The sequence below is a fragment of the Coprinopsis cinerea genome (genome assembly GCF_000182895.1).
Source record: "Coprinopsis cinerea okayama7#130 chromosome 4 map unlocalized cont3.4, whole genome shotgun sequence".
In the NCBI taxonomy this organism is placed as follows: domain Eukaryota; kingdom Fungi; phylum Basidiomycota; class Agaricomycetes; order Agaricales; family Psathyrellaceae; genus Coprinopsis; species Coprinopsis cinerea.
Genome location: NW_003307541.1, coordinates 819,836 through 833,263, shown reverse-complemented (window position 1 = coordinate 833,263; position 13,428 = coordinate 819,836). Strand labels below are relative to the sequence as shown.

At 50.7% G+C, this 13,428-nt stretch overlaps 8 protein-coding genes across 8 annotated transcripts; 3 read left to right on the top strand and 5 right to left on the bottom strand.

The window, feature by feature from the left end:
• Positions 1 to 176: 176 nt before the first annotated feature.
• Positions 177 to 684, top strand: CC1G_10756 (hypothetical protein; the record flags this gene model as incomplete). The annotated part of the gene is made up of 2 exons (XM_001838462.1): positions 177 to 193; positions 249 to 684. 2 exons carry the CDS (start codon positions 177 to 179, stop codon positions 682 to 684), a joined length of 453 nt encoding a protein of 150 aa, XP_001838514.1.
• Positions 685 to 1,656: 972 nt separating this feature from the next.
• Positions 1,657 to 2,484, top strand: CC1G_10755 (hypothetical protein; the record flags this gene model as incomplete). Its single annotated transcript, XM_001838461.1, has 1 exon — positions 1,657 to 2,484. One exon carries the CDS (start codon positions 1,657 to 1,659, stop codon positions 2,482 to 2,484), a length of 828 nt encoding a protein of 275 aa, XP_001838513.1.
• Positions 2,485 to 2,853: 369 nt separating this feature from the next.
• Positions 2,854 to 3,236, bottom strand: CC1G_14342 (hypothetical protein; the record flags this gene model as incomplete). Its single annotated transcript, XM_002911297.1, has 3 exons — positions 2,854 to 2,894; positions 2,954 to 3,151; positions 3,215 to 3,236. 3 exons carry the CDS (start codon positions 3,234 to 3,236, stop codon positions 2,854 to 2,856), a joined length of 261 nt encoding a protein of 86 aa, XP_002911343.1.
• A 296-nt stretch (positions 3,237 to 3,532) lies between these two features.
• Positions 3,533 to 4,408, top strand: CC1G_10754 (hypothetical protein; the record flags this gene model as incomplete). Its single annotated transcript, XM_001838460.2, has 1 exon — positions 3,533 to 4,408. The coding sequence occupies one exon, from the start codon at positions 3,533 to 3,535 to the stop codon at positions 4,406 to 4,408; it is 876 nt and encodes a 291-aa protein (XP_001838512.2).
• A 62-nt stretch (positions 4,409 to 4,470) lies between these two features.
• On the bottom strand, positions 4,471 to 5,199 carry CC1G_10753 (hypothetical protein; the record flags this gene model as incomplete). The annotated part of the gene is made up of 4 exons (XM_001838459.1): positions 4,471 to 4,657; positions 4,726 to 4,820; positions 4,894 to 5,087; positions 5,160 to 5,199. 4 exons carry the CDS (start codon positions 5,197 to 5,199, stop codon positions 4,471 to 4,473), a joined length of 516 nt encoding a protein of 171 aa, XP_001838511.1.
• A 554-nt stretch (positions 5,200 to 5,753) lies between these two features.
• CC1G_10752 (hypothetical protein) lies at positions 5,754 to 6,820 on the bottom strand (the record flags this gene model as incomplete). The annotated part of the gene is made up of 3 exons (XM_001838458.2): positions 5,754 to 6,104; positions 6,155 to 6,391; positions 6,455 to 6,820. The coding sequence occupies 3 exons, from the start codon at positions 6,818 to 6,820 to the stop codon at positions 5,754 to 5,756; spliced, it is 954 nt and encodes a 317-aa protein (XP_001838510.2).
• Positions 6,821 to 9,051: 2,231 nt separating this feature from the next.
• Positions 9,052 to 11,135, bottom strand: CC1G_10751 (cytochrome P50; the record flags this gene model as incomplete). Its single annotated transcript, XM_001838457.2, has 11 exons — positions 9,052 to 9,112; positions 9,166 to 9,294; positions 9,356 to 9,475; positions 9,538 to 9,619; positions 9,680 to 9,812; positions 9,918 to 9,931; positions 9,990 to 10,110; positions 10,177 to 10,438; positions 10,498 to 10,686; positions 10,740 to 10,872; positions 10,931 to 11,135. The coding sequence occupies 11 exons, from the start codon at positions 11,133 to 11,135 to the stop codon at positions 9,052 to 9,054; spliced, it is 1,449 nt and encodes a 482-aa protein (XP_001838509.2).
• Positions 11,136 to 12,002: 867 nt separating this feature from the next.
• On the bottom strand, positions 12,003 to 13,007 carry CC1G_10750 (glutathione S-transferase; the record flags this gene model as incomplete). The annotated part of the gene is made up of 5 exons (XM_001838456.2): positions 12,003 to 12,174; positions 12,237 to 12,331; positions 12,391 to 12,505; positions 12,564 to 12,760; positions 12,837 to 13,007. 5 exons carry the CDS (start codon positions 13,005 to 13,007, stop codon positions 12,105 to 12,107), a joined length of 648 nt encoding a protein of 215 aa, XP_001838508.1. The 3' UTR covers positions 12,003 to 12,104.
• Between the last annotated feature and the right edge of the window lie 421 nt (positions 13,008 to 13,428).

The window sequence follows — 13,428 nt, the reverse complement described above, 5'->3', positions numbered from 1 at the left end:
GTTCCGCGATGTCGGCGGAGTTACCCTGATTCGGATCCGAGTTCCCACCTGTCACGTGTCATTGAGTCGGGACAGCCGCCCTCCCGCCATCAGCGCAAACAATCCATATCGGGAGGGTGCGCCTCGAGACTGTTGAGAACTTGAGACGGACTCAGACGGTTCATTGTGAAGCCATCATGACCTCTGCCCAAGCGTAAGGTTTTCTTCTGCCCTTTAGTGTCTGCTCGAAACTTAACCAGACCTTATAGGCGTTCTGTCTGGTACGATGAAAATGGCAACTTTACAGTGCCAGCACCTCTCCCGAGATGTCTGGAAGAGCCACCACTCTACACGTCGAATCCGAGGAAGGTCCACCCTAAAGTGTTCGCCATCCCTTTGACGTCAAGTGATATTATACGCTTCATGGATAAGCACTTACCCGGGGACAAGTCCAACGCCATGGAACAACATCGAGTCTTCTTGGATCGGTTTTGGGAATTTACGCCCGATGGTGTCGACCGCGTGGCTTTCATTATCGTCCCCCTCAGGAACGGAGCTCGCTGGGAACCTTTGGGTCTAGTCATTGGTAGCAACCTTGACGAAGAAGACATGCAGCAGGCGAGGAACGAGGCCTTAGTCAAGGAGGCGCAGGAGATTCTTCAGGTCAAAACCCCTCCTGCATGGTACCACTACAAGAACCCTTGATACGAGCCGTATGTCTACATTCTCTATCTTCAAAGTAGGATTGGGAATATGAATGGGATTGCACAAAAGAGTGGGATGATGCCGCAAAAGAATGGGATTGATATCAACTGCGGCTTCCTTCAAATTTAGTGTATGAAGACGAAATAAAGACGCGCCAGAGGCACGAAATACAATATATCCCCCTCCCTAACCTCTAAGAGCTAACCCCATGATCAAGGATGTACAACAAGCTTTCGGAGTGAAGACGCCACCGCCATGGTACTACTACAGATGAACGACGTGTACTAATATGTTCTGCTTCGTTCTGTTGTGCCCTTCCCCACAGTCTAGTTCCTACAACATGTATTCAACCTTCAGCAATCCTGACTCTGACTCCCTTATGAGCGACTTCTTCCAAGCAAGCTGCAAGCCGCCGTGTTTTTTATACTTACTCTGGACGACAACGCTGACTCGGACCTTCGCCCACGTTCCTCTGGCTCCAGTGACCGATGTGTTGGCTTCCAGGCATGCGCGATTTGCCCTCCCATTTCAGCCAGTTATATCACGGAAACAGCTCTCTTCCTCTCGAGCACCTGCCACCTAATACCTCAGTCCGACTGGGTCTGTGGAACCGGATGAACTGACCGAAAACCTGGGTTCAGAATCCCCAAAGTCTAATTTTACGCTCATGTACGTCACCTGGCATCTTCTGGGGCCTCACCTTGTTGGCGGAGTCCGGAAGTCGCGATACTTGACGAGCGCATGTTCCTTACCCAGCTTTGGATAGCTACATTCTCGCAGCGCATGGCGTGCATGAGTCACTCATGTAAAAAAAAGATGGCCTCGAGAACCCGGGTCTCTTTCTTCCCTCAACCGCTGCGATCATCCCTGCCCGTGGTCGATTTGCTCTGGATATCGGTTAGCAACCGGTGAGTGTCAGTATCAACCCCAGAAGCATACTTTCTAACTGGCGATGACCAGGAGTCGCACTTCATGTCATCCGATATCCAGTTCGCCGTCGGGCCCGACTTGGCCCCTCCCATTTCCCAACTACCAGACGAAATCCTATGCAAGATCTTCTCAGACGCCCAGGAATACGATATCTTCAGCCGAAGCTCGGAGATGGTGCGGAAATTCAGGTCCTGGCTCGCAGTCACCCACGTTTGCGTTAGATGGAGGAACGCCGCCCTCGCTTGCTCCGCACTCTGGGGTCGACTAATAACGAACGCAGCTGGGCCCGAGTGGCTCAAGGCGATGACCGAGAGGTCCAAACAGTGCTCGATCTCAGTCCGAATCGACGCAGACGTACTGGAGCATGAGAAGGCAATTCGAGGGATGCTCCTTCGGCCGTCTCGACTCAGGGCATTGCGGATGTACGGTGGAACGGCCAGCCTCCAGCAAGCTCTCGCGTTGTTGAAAGTCCCAGCGACCCAACTCGAGGAGCTCAATATTGCCTTCCCCTCTTTGATGACCCCGGGGAAGTCCATCTTCCCCGACAACTTCCTCGCGAACCACGCTCCGAAGCTACAGCGGCTGACCCTCACGAATTGCGACTTCCCGTGGCATCCGTCTCCTCGCTTTGACAATCTAACAACACTCAATATCACTCACTACGCAAACAGCCTCCACCCACCTCCTCTATCGCGCCTCCAAGTTCTCTTGGACGCGTTGGCAGAAATGCCAAATCTCGTGGAACTCAATTTACAGCAGTTCGCGGTACATAGGGCGCGAGCCCAAATTCAACCAAAATTTGATGCGCGGCCACAACGTCAAGCTGGTGGCAGCCGCGCCAGCAGTGTTAGGCCCATATCTCCCGCTTAAGTAGTCCGTGCATTGTAATTTTTAGTGCGTTTAAAACGTAGAGAAAATGCGAATCGAATGATGCAATTTTTATTGAGATACGTGCCAGAACTTTAGCACAAATAACCGCCAGATCATCAATCCTGCCCAAATAACTACCATTTAGCAGGATCACCCATTCCTTCTTGCCATTATCTTGATACTGGCGTACAGACCCACTAGAGCGCTCTCTGCAAGCCTTCTCCTCGCTATGCCACGCAAAAAACCCTTGATTCCAAAGAGGAAATGGTATTCTAATGACTTGAAGTGTCGGGTTGTTTACCAGAAGCAGGTCCTCGAGAAAACCACCACAGCAATAGCTATTGATCTTGACATCCCACTGCGTGTCGTTCAGCGCGTTCTCAAGACGTGGCATGATGTGGGAGATGTCACTAGAAATGCGAACGAAGAACGAGTACTTACGGTAGACTGATGATGGGAGATAACATACCTTCCGGGATTTCTTTGAGCTTCTCGTGCTCGTCTCCTGCATCAACATACTCCTCCCTTCCATCATTACGTTGTCTCTTCTCCTGGTGGGCTGAAGGAGCCGGAGTCGAGCGGTTTGAGGCTTCTTCATGGGAAGGTGCAGTATCAACCACTGCCCGAATGATCCTGATCTTGAGTGGCTCGGGGAGAGGTTCTGGGGCTTTTGGCTCAGGTTGAAGTCAATTAGAGCGTCGAGTGGCCTTCTTCAAATGTTGCTCGCCACTGGCCTTGTTCTTGGGTGGCATTGTGGTGGTGGTAGAAGATGATGATGCACAGCACCTGATTAAAGATTTTCTGTCTATGCCAGCAGTATATGTCGTCTTCCACTCCATGTAGTAGGACGATTATAATAAAAACTATATCATTCGATTCGCATTTTCTCTACGTTTTAAACGCACTAAAAATTACAATGCACGGACTACTTAAGCGGGAGATATGGGCCCAACACTGCTGGCGCGGCTGCCACCAGCTTGACGTTGTGGCCGCGCATCAAATTTTGGTTGAATTTGGGCTCGCGCCCTATGTACCGCGAACTGCTGTAATGTCCGCCTTCGACGACAGAGCACCCCTTGCTGAATCCCGGATCGTAGCCCTCCCCAACCTCCAACACTTCAACTTCAGCGGCTCAGCCGTTAAATGTGCCACCCTGCTTACCCACCTCCACCTACCAGTCGAGTTGTGGTTCGTAATGACATGTTGGTCGGTTGACCAGGCTGCTAGTCGACAGCTGGGAGCCGCCCTTTCCTCCTCTTGGTTCTCAGCCCCTTTCTCGCAGGCCACGTCCCCCGTCGAGCACCCACTTTCCAAGGAGTTTCCCATGCACCACCTAGAAATTAGATACCAAACACCAGGCTCAGAACTTGTATTCACGGGGTCCATTGCCCCAGGGGATATAGGCAACCTGCCTCACTACGAGATCATTTTGGGATTCTCGGAGCCCGCACTCCCCGCCGACGACACCATCTCCCTTCCGATCCTCCCCCTCCGCCGTATCGAATCCCTCGACCTCGGGAGACTTCGTGGTTCAGATACCGGACCTTTCTGCGAGGCCATCTCGGAAGCGTCCCCAGCGCTGGGAAAGATATTCACCAGCGACTCGACCTCGGAGCTATTCGTAGATTGGATTAGAAGGGATCCTGCTCTCCGAAGTCCCGCAAACGATCCTGTCCCGTCAGAAGTTGAAGGAGAGACTCCCCCGGCGCCCTATTTCCCCAAGCTCAAGGCGCTGGCTGTGATCGCTCAAAACTTCTCCAGCGGTTTAGAAATAGAACTTGTAGATGCTCTTGAAGCGCGCGCTAGATTGGGATGTCGATTGGAGGAACTTTGCCTTCCTTCGCGTCCTGACCCTCCTCCGAGTCTGTCTGGAAATGGGATGGAGAAGTTGAAGGGTCTGGCAGGGATTGTAGAGTTACATTGACGCGATTCGTTCTCACAACTTGGTAGACTAGGATTAGACATAGATCGACCTACGACAGACAGTTACTGGAGATGATCGAGAGACCCAGGCGGCGCCTGATACACCTCCCTCCACTCTTTGATGACTCGTCTACCCAGTCTACGGTTGTATTTTACCCAGACGTAGACAGCATTCTTGCCTCCCGTGAAGACAGTTCCATTCTTCGTGCGAACGGAAATTTCGCCTGAGGCAATGATTGATCCTTCAAGGCTGAAGAAACAGTCCATTTAGCCTCAGATCAAAGTGGATCGTGGAAAGGCAAGTCGTCGTGTACGCACCCAAGATCGTCGGTAGCATAAGCAACAGTGCTGACCGGAGTGAAGGTCCACTCGTCGAGCGTCTTCATGTATTCACCGAATTCAATCCAGCCTTTCTGCGTTGGCCGACGTGGGCCACAAATCTCAGGACATCATGATTTTGAGCGAGGATCGAAATACGGTACCCACCTTCATTTTTCGATAACTGTAGGTAATGTCGTTGGATTTGGAAACGATATCTCGCGAGAAAGTGCCATCTTCGAAAGGAGCGAGGACATTGTCGCGTGCTGAGGGGTAGAAGTCGTTGATAAACCAGTCACCAAGTGCCTGGGAGCCTGTCGAGTTTTGGGTCCTTGCTGGAGTGGCCAGGAGCAGCCCAGACACTGTAATTGAGAGCAATTGAATATTGTTAGCAACAGAACTGAAGGCGCTTTCGAGGGTTTGGTTATACTCACATAGGGCTATTGCGATAGCGGACAGAGTTCTGAGGAGCATTGAGAGGCCTTGCGATATGGACGCTGTCAAGGGGAGGTGTATCTATTATCAGGACACGCAGACGGTCTTCATTTAAACGTGACAGCCTTTGTGTATGTCCCATGCCGAATCAAGGCATCCATTTCCTTGAAAGGACTAGTCAAGTTGCCGACATGTGGGGTGGTGTCTGGCAAGCTATCTTTACACCCCCTGCTGTTATCTCCCGTCTCGGCTATTCTGATATGAAGCTTGGACGATGTGATAAAGATGAAATAGCGACATTCTTTACCCACTGTACAGTTAATAACGCACGACGCTTCTCGCTGCTAGGAACGACGTCCTATTATGGGAAGTCTAAACATCAAAAAGCTTTTCCAGACGAGCTTGTGTTCTGATGGACATTGCGGACCTGCTAATCACCAACAATTGAATACGGTTACGGCAAGGTGCGATGAACAATAAAGAAAAAGCCGATCCGGTACTTGGTCTACCTGTAAAGGCTTTTGTCATGAAAGACTGAATCAATACAGCTGACTTTTGTCTGTCAAGAAGGGCACCCACCGCTTTCGTCACCGTCAGCACCCGTCCCCCAACAACGTCTTGGTAGGGGTAAGTTCGAATGTTCTCCAGAATTCCTGTGAATCGATTGCACGTCCCAAAACCTCAATGTTTCGAGGTAACGCTCTGACCCCGGCCTCCTCCATTAACTCGCGAACCCAGCGAGCATACGGTCCTCTGTCTCCATCCTCCTCCTTTTTGTCACTGGGATCGCCTGGGGTTCCTCCCCAAACTGAGGCCAGAGACCACCAATCGTATACACGACCGTCGCTCACAACCCAACGTTGTCCTCTCGCTTTCGCAAAGTTTGAATGGACGGCGAGGATAGATCGAGCGACGTCGACCCCGTGGATCAGATGGATGTTTCCCTGTCATTTTTTCAGCAAAGGGAGCCTTTCTTCCAGACAACGAGGTTTACCTTTGCTTTCAGGGCATCTTTGGTTGGCGCAACCTTCCCTACCCAGTTCTTGGGCGAACGGCTACCACCCCACAGACCAACCAGGTTTAAGACGGTTATACCGTATTCGCTGGCTAATCCCAAGAGTTCTTCTTCCTCCTTGGCTCGATCTGTAAGGACAATGGGGCTATGTCGATCGTACCACTTGTTTTCGACTGGTTTTGGCGGCGCCGATGCCCCCTTCGCTCTTCGCCCTCCCTACGGAACGAAAAGTTGATCCAGTTGGTGATCAATTTCGGCATGCGATCAACTACAACTTACATCCCAGACACTGCTTGTTCCCAATTGTATGAACTGTGCCTCTCTGGCGACCTGGTCTCGTGAAGCATCGTCCCGACTTTGGATGTATGATTTGACGAGATTTACAGATCCGCCAGCAACTGTGATAGGGAAAGTGATCAGCACAGTTCGAGCATCCGGGAGAACGCGATAGGGTTCCAGGTCGGCAGATTCAGGGTCAAAGACGAATTTGAGAGTACCATCTCGGCCGTCCCTGGTTGTAGCAGCGTAGAGCAGAGACCGGTCCATGCACAGGGGAATCAGGAATGAGGATGTCCAGCCAGCTCCTAGGATCAAGATGTCGACACTGCCAGCGGTGGTGGGAGACGTAGAGACGATTTGTGTCATCAGGAATGATGTCCAGGCGGGCGAGACTCTTGTGTTGTGTTTTAGGTAGGTTGACCAGATCCACGTCAAGGTTCGAAACGAAGTTCCAACGAGGCCGAACTTGAAGGATTGGGCTAGCGTTGATAGATGTTGATCTTATCTTATCAGACCATCTTATCTACCAGGCCTCCGTCCCTGTTTGCGTCTTACACCATTGAATTTGATTCTCTGCTCCGTGCTCTCAGACTACTATCTACTGAGAAATTACCTTCCGTATGTAGCTCTATCGAGGATCTCGGGACCTCATCTGACTTCCATCTCGGAAGCACGAAATCCGGGACTGAGTTGAAACTCTCAGCCTCCGGAAGTGCGTCGAAAAAGCGAAGTTTCTGGTTCAACTCTTCCCATTCTCGGACGTGGAGAAGAAAACGTGCAGACATCATTCCTGATATCCTGGTCAACGGTTAATATTAACAAGATACTTAAAGCAAGATATAGGGAGCGTACGGAATCAGGAAAGCGTTTAGGAGCCTTTGCCAGAATGATCCGACCTGTTGACTAAAGTTGAGAGCATCTGCGGACGAATGATACAGCATTGACCTACTGGGGCGGCATAGTTCAGCCAAAGGCCCGTAGCTGTAAGTCCTGTAACAAAGCTAGATGGTGGATGTTAGACGAACGCTCTTCATGCGAAACTGGATTGATGTCATACACTGTGAAGAGGGCGCCTATTGCCATCGTCCGACGAGAGGTTTGAGTTTGAAACTATTAATACACGGCTGGTTTGAGGCGCACCTTCCTTCAGTAAAAGCATTATCAACCCATCCCTCTTCACAACCCGAAGGGAGTCAAAGTTTCTGAAGCACCCGATCACAAGAAAGCTCGCTGAAAATACTTCATAGACAACAGTGAGGATGGCTAGAACGTCGGTTGCTACAGGTGTAATACATTCCTGAGTTTGATAGCTTGAAAAGCACTGGCGTTGGGCGCGTACCTCTATAATCAAAGATGGACATGTTCAGAAAAGGGTTCTGTATTCAACCGCATCGTATTAGCACTCACATTCGGTTTTCCTGAATCTTCAAGCCGCTACACGAGACTCGAGGGACGTGTAGCATGGCAGCGAGGGACACTGCACAGCCCAACACTGAGAATAGCAGGACGACATATCTGTTTCCTTGCCAGACTGAACATGCCCTTCCTCCCAAAATCGCTATGGTAACATGTAGCTTGAGTGAAGAGCTTAGTTGCGCGGGAGTGTATTCGACGCACCCATAACACCTATCCGACCCAGCACACTCAAGACCGCCGAGAACAGGTAGAGATCATCGCATCTGTTTTTGATCCGTTAAACAGAAACTTCGACGAGCAACCAGGATTGGCGAACTGAAACGAAATAAAGACAATAGAAGAACCACCATCAGTCTCTAATCATGATTCGGATAGACGTAGAAGAAGGATATGTGCACTCACCCTAGTGTGATGGTATTTGTTGAACAGCCCGACGAGGAAGCTGATGTTGGCGACGAGCGAATAGCGACAGAAGGCGAAGGCGATAGTCATGGGCGCGAAAGGGCGCTGCCACACATATCGAATTTCCCGGTTGAGGGTAATGAGATAATCGTAATATATGAGCGCTGTGAGCACATGGCAATTAGAATCGTACTCATAGTCATAGATCTGAGGTTCACGTACCCAGGCTCGAACATTGGAGGCTCATTTCAAGAAATCTGGGGAAGGAGATGAGAAGCGTAAACGTGCCCGCATCTGCCGTCGACTTACTGTATGCTTCCTGCCATTCTGACGGATATGTGATGGGTATGGACGAGGGGCCTGCCCTGCCAGGAAAAAGGCTGTCACCTCAGACATGGGGTCTTATATACCTTTCATCCATCTCGGCGTCATTTCCTGTTCTTAGGGCTGTCCAGGAACCACTGGTCTACTTGCCTGGATTGGCGTTTGGGGCCATCAAGAAATACTCACAGCCAGAAACGCTACATTTACGTCCGATAAGGTGATTAGCCAGGGCGCTGGCTGTTCACCGCTGAACATGAGCGCCAACCGGAAGATACCTTGGCTTCGCACTAAAAAAAGCTAAATTTAGCAACACGAGCGTCGCGCCCAGCCGCCCACAGCGGAGGGGAGTGGCCTGTATTTTAGAACCGGGGTGATTGAACAATGAAAAGGAGCAACGTCGTCATTAGCTCAGGTACTAGATCATCCAACACCACCCCTACTATTCGAGTTCGACATTATGATGCAGCTCTCCCACTGGACCTTGGCCGAACGTTGCACACAAAGTGAGGAAGCCCGCTAAAGCATTCTGATCAGCAACGATGATCAAGAAGTATGGTCTGAGCACCTACGATAAAGGCCCATCGATCAAATCCAAATCTTCCGAGAGCGGTGTAGGCGAGTAAACCTCGAAAGTGTGCAAAAGAGAGGCGGTGAAGATATACAACGTATCCAAGGCAAAGTGCATCCCGGGACAGATGCTGGGGAATATGTAGTTCAGTCGACTGAATTCCATTACTACAGCGATAATAACAAACGTACCGACGGCCGTAGCCAAACGCGGTCGCGCTCGAATCAGGAGCCTTGTTAGAGGGATCAAGGAACCTCTCAGGATTAAATTTGAATGGATTCGAGTAGAGCTCGGAATCGTGCTGAATGGCCCTAGGTCATGGAACCGATACTTTCAGCACCCAATTGATTCAGGAAATTCGGCATATACCCACCAATTGTTCGTTAGCACAACGGTACCCTTTGGGATGAAGTACCCATCGTATTCATCGTCCTCGGCCACGACGTGAGGGAATGCTAATAGTAGTATCGTCAGCTCTGGCCGAGGGGAGTAGGAACAATTAGGGTACTACCCACCAAAAGGCACAACAGTCACCCAACGCAGCGATTCCTTGACGACTGCCTTGAGGTATGGCAAATTCTCGCAAGTCTCAGAGGTCGGGAGATCCCCTCGATCAAGCTGTGCATCCAACTCTGCCTGGATCCGCTTCTGTACCTCGGGATACAGACACATCGCGTAAACCAACGTAGTAGGTCTAGAAAGAGTCGGTTTTCAAAAGGCCCCATTGTCCTATACATCACGTCTATCACTTACTGTATCTGAGCCACCTGGTACGGCCGAGAAAGACGTGAATACTTCGAGGCAGTAGACCACAAAATAACACACCTATATGAGCAGTCCCAGCGACGTGGCGAAACATAGTCCTAGTTTGTTCCCTGGCCGTACCGTCTTCTGGTAGCCTTTCAACCATGTCCGAAACGATGCACGACGAAGCACTTCCTCGAGCCTGGTGTGATCAAAGATAATTGAGCTGGACCTATCATAGGGTGTTTTAGCTCCAATATATACTTACCATGTTCTCTTCGACAATGTGAAAGGGATGATTCAACAGCTGTCTGATAGACTTTTTAGATTCCACAGCGAACCTCTGAAATCCGGCCCCGGGCATCCAGCTTGGGATGTACTTCAAAAATGGAAATACGTCCACCAGGAATCGTCCAGGGATTGCCGCCTCTTCGAAGGACTCCACCGCTTTCTCTGTCAGGGCTATGTACCGTGGATGATCTTCGATATTAAAGCCATATACCACTTTGGCGATGACATCTGCAGTGTATCTGTGGAAGCAAGTTAACGAAAATGAGGAATTGGAAGATAGCGAGCATGATATACGAACGTGTGGAGTTGTTTAACAATGTCATTGGGATTATCGGATAAACGGGAAACAAGGCGTTGTACACATTCGAGCTTAGCGGGGTGATACTGCTGAACCTTCGCCTGCGTGAAATATTGCGCAAATGTCCTCCGGTAGTCGCGAAGTCGCGGCCCAAGGTCCATGACAAGGAAGATATCTTGCCACCCCATTCTGAAGGGACGTCAGATGAATCTACGTAGGGCAAGCGGCGGAAAGAAACCTACAATTCTCGCAGCATCGGTGCTTTCGGTCGGTTCGAGTAGTTCAACGAACGTTTCTCGAGGAGGTCCTCTACTCTGGACAGCGAGTTCAGCACCAAAATGGGCTGATTGAGAACTTCGAGGAAAATCATATCGCCTGGAGTTATGAAACGACGAAATCAACGCATAGTCGTGGTAAATGAGGGAGCACGTACCGTATTTGCCTTTCCATTCCTGAAATACTTTCCACTGAAACTTTGCAGGCATGTCCAACACATTCCCGATGAGAGGCATCCCTTTCGGACCAGGCGGTCGCGGAAGTCGTCGAGGATTCCGTCTCCGCTTTCGAAGAAGAAGCCAGGACACGAGAGCCGGCACAGCTATCCAAAGCGCATAGTACGTCGCAGTGTTAGTGGTCATAGTGAGTGGGGGAAGTTTGTAGACTCGAGGAAATTCTGGGGTTATATGCATCAGGTCCGCCGCCTTCGAGTTTCCCTTTATCGCCTCGCTCAGCGGCCAGATATCATGGGACCCTGCGGTATGACAGGGACCGTGTTCCTGGAAGAAAACTGACACAAACGATAGGTAATCCATTCACTTCCATTACGTTGGCTGGGCATGTGCTGCAATCTTTTCAATCGGATGTGGAAGGTTTTGTCAAGCGGCAGCCGAATGCCACTAGAAGGAAAGTGGCTGAGGACGATACGCTGGCTCCCACCGAATTGACAGACTGACCTGGAGAATGGAAGGTGAACGACAACGTCAGCTTCAACTCCACTGCATTCCCACCTCGTCCCCTCCCCTTGAAACGACGAATGAACGCGGTCGCTTTTGACCGCTGCGAAAGAAGCGCCGATATCGCAACGCTCTCGGGGGGAATACCGTTGTCCAGTCCATCACTCTGGACGGGTCTTTCACGAGCGTCTTCTGACTGGCACACAGTACCGGTCAATGCGGGCACGGGTCCTACATCCTGACAGAAGGACAATATAAAGATCGTCAGTCCACTCGATCCAGGAGGAATACGAAACCTGGGCGCACCTAAGCATCCAAAGAACTTGTGACGAGGAAAGAATGTCTTTGTAGTTTTCTGATCTAGCAAATAGTGCGTGGAGGGATCGAAACCTCGACTTCAAGTCTGTGAATTGAGAAGATGGGCCAATCGGTCGTGTTGGACGAAGACTAACCCGTGCCAGCGCCAGGTGCCAAGCGCTGGTGATTCCCTCAATGGACGAATTTGATCGGAGCCCCCCTATGATCTATCATAGCAAATCTCCCATCTTTCGTCAATACTTATCGTAAACTATCAATAACGAGCTGCAATGTACAGGACTACAAAGTAAGGCAAGGCTTCGCCAGTGACTAAAGCCTCGCTTGAACCTCTGCTAGTCAGGCGGTGCTACTAACGCCATCCTTGACAGCCTTCCAAGAAGGACGAGCTTGCATCTCGTTGAACCACCTGATAGTAATACTCCCAGTCAGGATCGTGTTTGCCCTTTCAAGTCAGAGAACAGGACGTACCTTGCCACGTTGGGCTTGGATTGCATAATCTCACTTCCAGCTGTCGAGAGCAACACGCCATAAGGAAGATGGAAGAGATCCGCAAGGGTGATTTCCTGATGGTGATCACCAAGGTGAGCAAGAAAGCGAGGAAAGAATAAGACCCAGGACTCACGTTGCCAGCGAGATACTTTTGCTTTGCGAGGATCTTATCGTACACATCCAGCTTGCTCGAGAGGGTAGCAATGAGGTCGTCGAAGACCTTCTGGTCTGACTTGCCACCCATCATCCTAAACGAGTGATCGGTCGGCGGCTGGCAAGCTGAAGAACCGGAGCAATACTACGCACGGCTTGAAGACCATCTCAAAAACCGCCTTGCCGGCAAACTGGTCAAAGTCAGCCGTCTCGATGGAGGCGGCTTGCTCAAACAGAGCACGAGACTGGAGGTCCTTCATCGGGATGAGGTTGGTGCCCTGGTTGGCGTACTTCTCGGCGATGTAACGAGCGATGGCGCGGGACTCGTAGAGAATAAAACCGTCATCGTCCTATATGGCGTTGAGGTCAGTCAACCCGCCTTGCATGAATATGTGCGAAGATGAAGAGGAACCATCCCAAACGCACCAAGTACGGCACCTGGCCAAAAGGTTGCTTCATGAGGTATTCGGGCGTCTTGGACTCGCCCTTGAAGAGGTCGACCATAACAAACTCAAAGGGGACCTTCTTCTCATGCAGCGTGGTGGCGACTCGCTGGGTGCACGTCGACTTGGACCAACCGTAGAGCTTGAGTACCATGGTTATATTCTGTTGGAGGTAATGTATAGGGCGAACGGCGAAGCGTTCAATAAATAAAGGCGGGGGCCTGGTTGGGGAGCGTGAGTCGAGTCTGGGGTGTGGGGGAAGGAAAGAAAAGACGGGGAGAGAGGGAAATGAACACGGACAGGGTTCATATACCAACCCGCCGAGCGGAGACTTAAATTCAGATTCAGAAATGGGCAACGGCTTGCCGGATTCGTAATTCCCCCTAACCCGTGGCAAACACCCCCCAGAAGTCGTCAGCCCCGGGCCCCGAGTCACGGTCGTAACCCTCCATGCAGTTTGCAAAATCATTCATTCCATTGAGCACAGAAAGCGAGATAAAGATAAAGCATCAGATAAACCTACAACAGTACTAAAAAAAGAATTGAAAGCATCGGTGGTGTCGCAAAGCTCGAAA